This window comes from Mandrillus leucophaeus, unplaced genomic scaffold (assembly GCF_000951045.1).
Source record: "Mandrillus leucophaeus isolate KB7577 unplaced genomic scaffold, Mleu.le_1.0 Scaffold167, whole genome shotgun sequence".
NCBI lineage: Eukaryota > Metazoa > Chordata > Mammalia > Primates > Cercopithecidae > Mandrillus > Mandrillus leucophaeus.
In genome coordinates, this window is record NW_012101665.1 from 1,172,421 (window position 1) to 1,174,316 (window position 1,896).

Genomic DNA, 1,896 nt, shown 5'->3' on the forward strand with positions numbered 1-1,896 from the left:
AAACTAGCTGGGTGTGGTGGCGGGCGCCTGTAGTCCCAGCTACACGGGAGGCTGAGGCAGGAGACTGGCGTGAACCTGGGAGGCGGAGCTTGCAGTGAGTGGAGATCCGGTCACTGCACTCCAGCCTGGGCGACAGAGAGAGATTCCGTCTCAAAAAAAAAAAAAAAAAAAAAAAAAAAAAAAAAGAAAAAAGAATATGACATCACAGGGTAGGAAGACAGATTTTCCTATTACTATACCTAATAATAAGTAAAACACAGAAGTTGAGTACAAATTCAGTTAAAGAATGAAACACATTAACAGCTACCTCTTCATTGACTGGACATGGCCTTCTTAGATTAGATGTTTTAAGAATGGAAGTAATCTCATTGCAACTAGTGTTTTCCCAAAATAACTTAATTTCCTTATAGCAGTGTTGTAGGTTGAAGAGTATTCCCCAAACCTTGCTTAAAAAAAAAAAAAATTATGTGTAGCCATTAGGCTTCTCCTGAGGTAACAGTTACAAAATAAAACTACCTACATTCCTCCTGTTGACTTTGGTGGAGAGGTGTCGCTGATATACTTAGAATCCCTCTGGTTGCTAGTGCCATGGATTCAGCTTACTCAGTTGATCATTTTTTGTTTTACAAAATTGACGCCTTTGTGGGCCTGCTCTCCTCCCTCTAAAATACGGTGGGGTGAGTCTAACCAAAACAGAGTTCAGGACATGACATTGTGGGGAAATGCCGAGTTGTCCTGCCTGCCTGTTACCTGAGTCACATGTCCCTTGCCTCCTGTAGATGATGAGAGTCCACTGGTTGACCCTGATGACATCATGAAACACATAGGTGATGACGGATCAAACTCTGTAGCAACTGAGCCCTGGCTCCGCCCTGGCACTTCAGAAACACTGAAACGCTTCATGGCAGAGCAGCTGAATCAGGAGCAGCAGCAGGTTCCTGGAAAACCAGGCACTTTCACTTGGCAGGGCCTGTCGACTGCACATGGTTAAAATAAACCTGTATTGGACTCAGTAGTGCCTTTTAAGGTGAAAGGAATGGTAAATCTGTACCTTCAATAATATGTCCTACTTTTGGCCCCTACCTGAAAGTTACTTTTTTTCCATCTGTATATAAAATTATTATGATGTATATTGTGTACATAAATATAAGGCCATGATTATTGATTTATATAATAGAATTGTATAGAATTATTTTTGCACAATTTTGTCATAAATTAGGGTGGTAATGAACTGAACTACTGTATGTGCGTATGTTGAATTCTGCTTGTCATTAAGGTGAATAAGTGTCTTAACCGTCCTGTAAAACCAGACTCCCCTTTGTTACATGCACATTTTCCATTGTTACCTCCATGCAAAAGAATTCATTTAGTAGGTACATCTATTGTAGCTGTGATTATTCCAGTTTCTGTGTGACACAATCAGATGTCCTATTTCATGTTATTTGTAGCTACTGATACAGAAATGAAGGGAACTGTAATTGCTTGAATTCTTGTAAGCCATACATTAAATGTTACACCTTTCTGCTTCTATTTTTATTCCAATGAAGGCATTTAAGTTACTAATTTATATAACTACTTCTTGATACAAATAAATTTTTATTTTAATTACTAAAATCTTTTTATGTTAACTACTATGGAGCTTTCTAGACTAGTTTTCTGGAGGCTGAACAGAGGTGGGGACACCCGGGAGTCAAGGACAGAGAGACTGGAGTCGTCTTCTTGTTCCACCACCATGGAACCTTGGATAAGTGAGTCCATGTGAGTTTTCTAATCACTCAGTAACTGGTACTTTTTTAAAAAAAGGAGTCATTCAAATTATGACATTCTGACTCAGATTAGAATCTTCACAACCATGACAGCTGAGAACATCCCCAGGCACTGCTTCTCCAATACATC

The 1,896-nt window shown here is 39.5% G+C and overlaps 1 protein-coding gene across 3 annotated transcripts in view; it reads left to right on the forward strand.

Annotated features, from left to right (window-relative positions):
* Positions 1–1,622, forward strand: part of CSPP1 (centrosome and spindle pole associated protein 1) — a 136,596-nt gene extending 134,974 nt beyond the window's left edge. For all 3 annotated transcript variants that reach the window (XM_011976490.1, XM_011976489.1, XM_011976491.1), the window contains one exon: positions 780–1,622. In XM_011976490.1, the coding sequence (XP_011831880.1) occupies positions 780–991 (212 nt within the window). In that variant the 3' untranslated portion in view covers positions 992–1,622. The remainder of the gene's footprint in view (positions 1–779) is intronic.
* Positions 1,623–1,896: the final 274 nt, after the last annotated feature.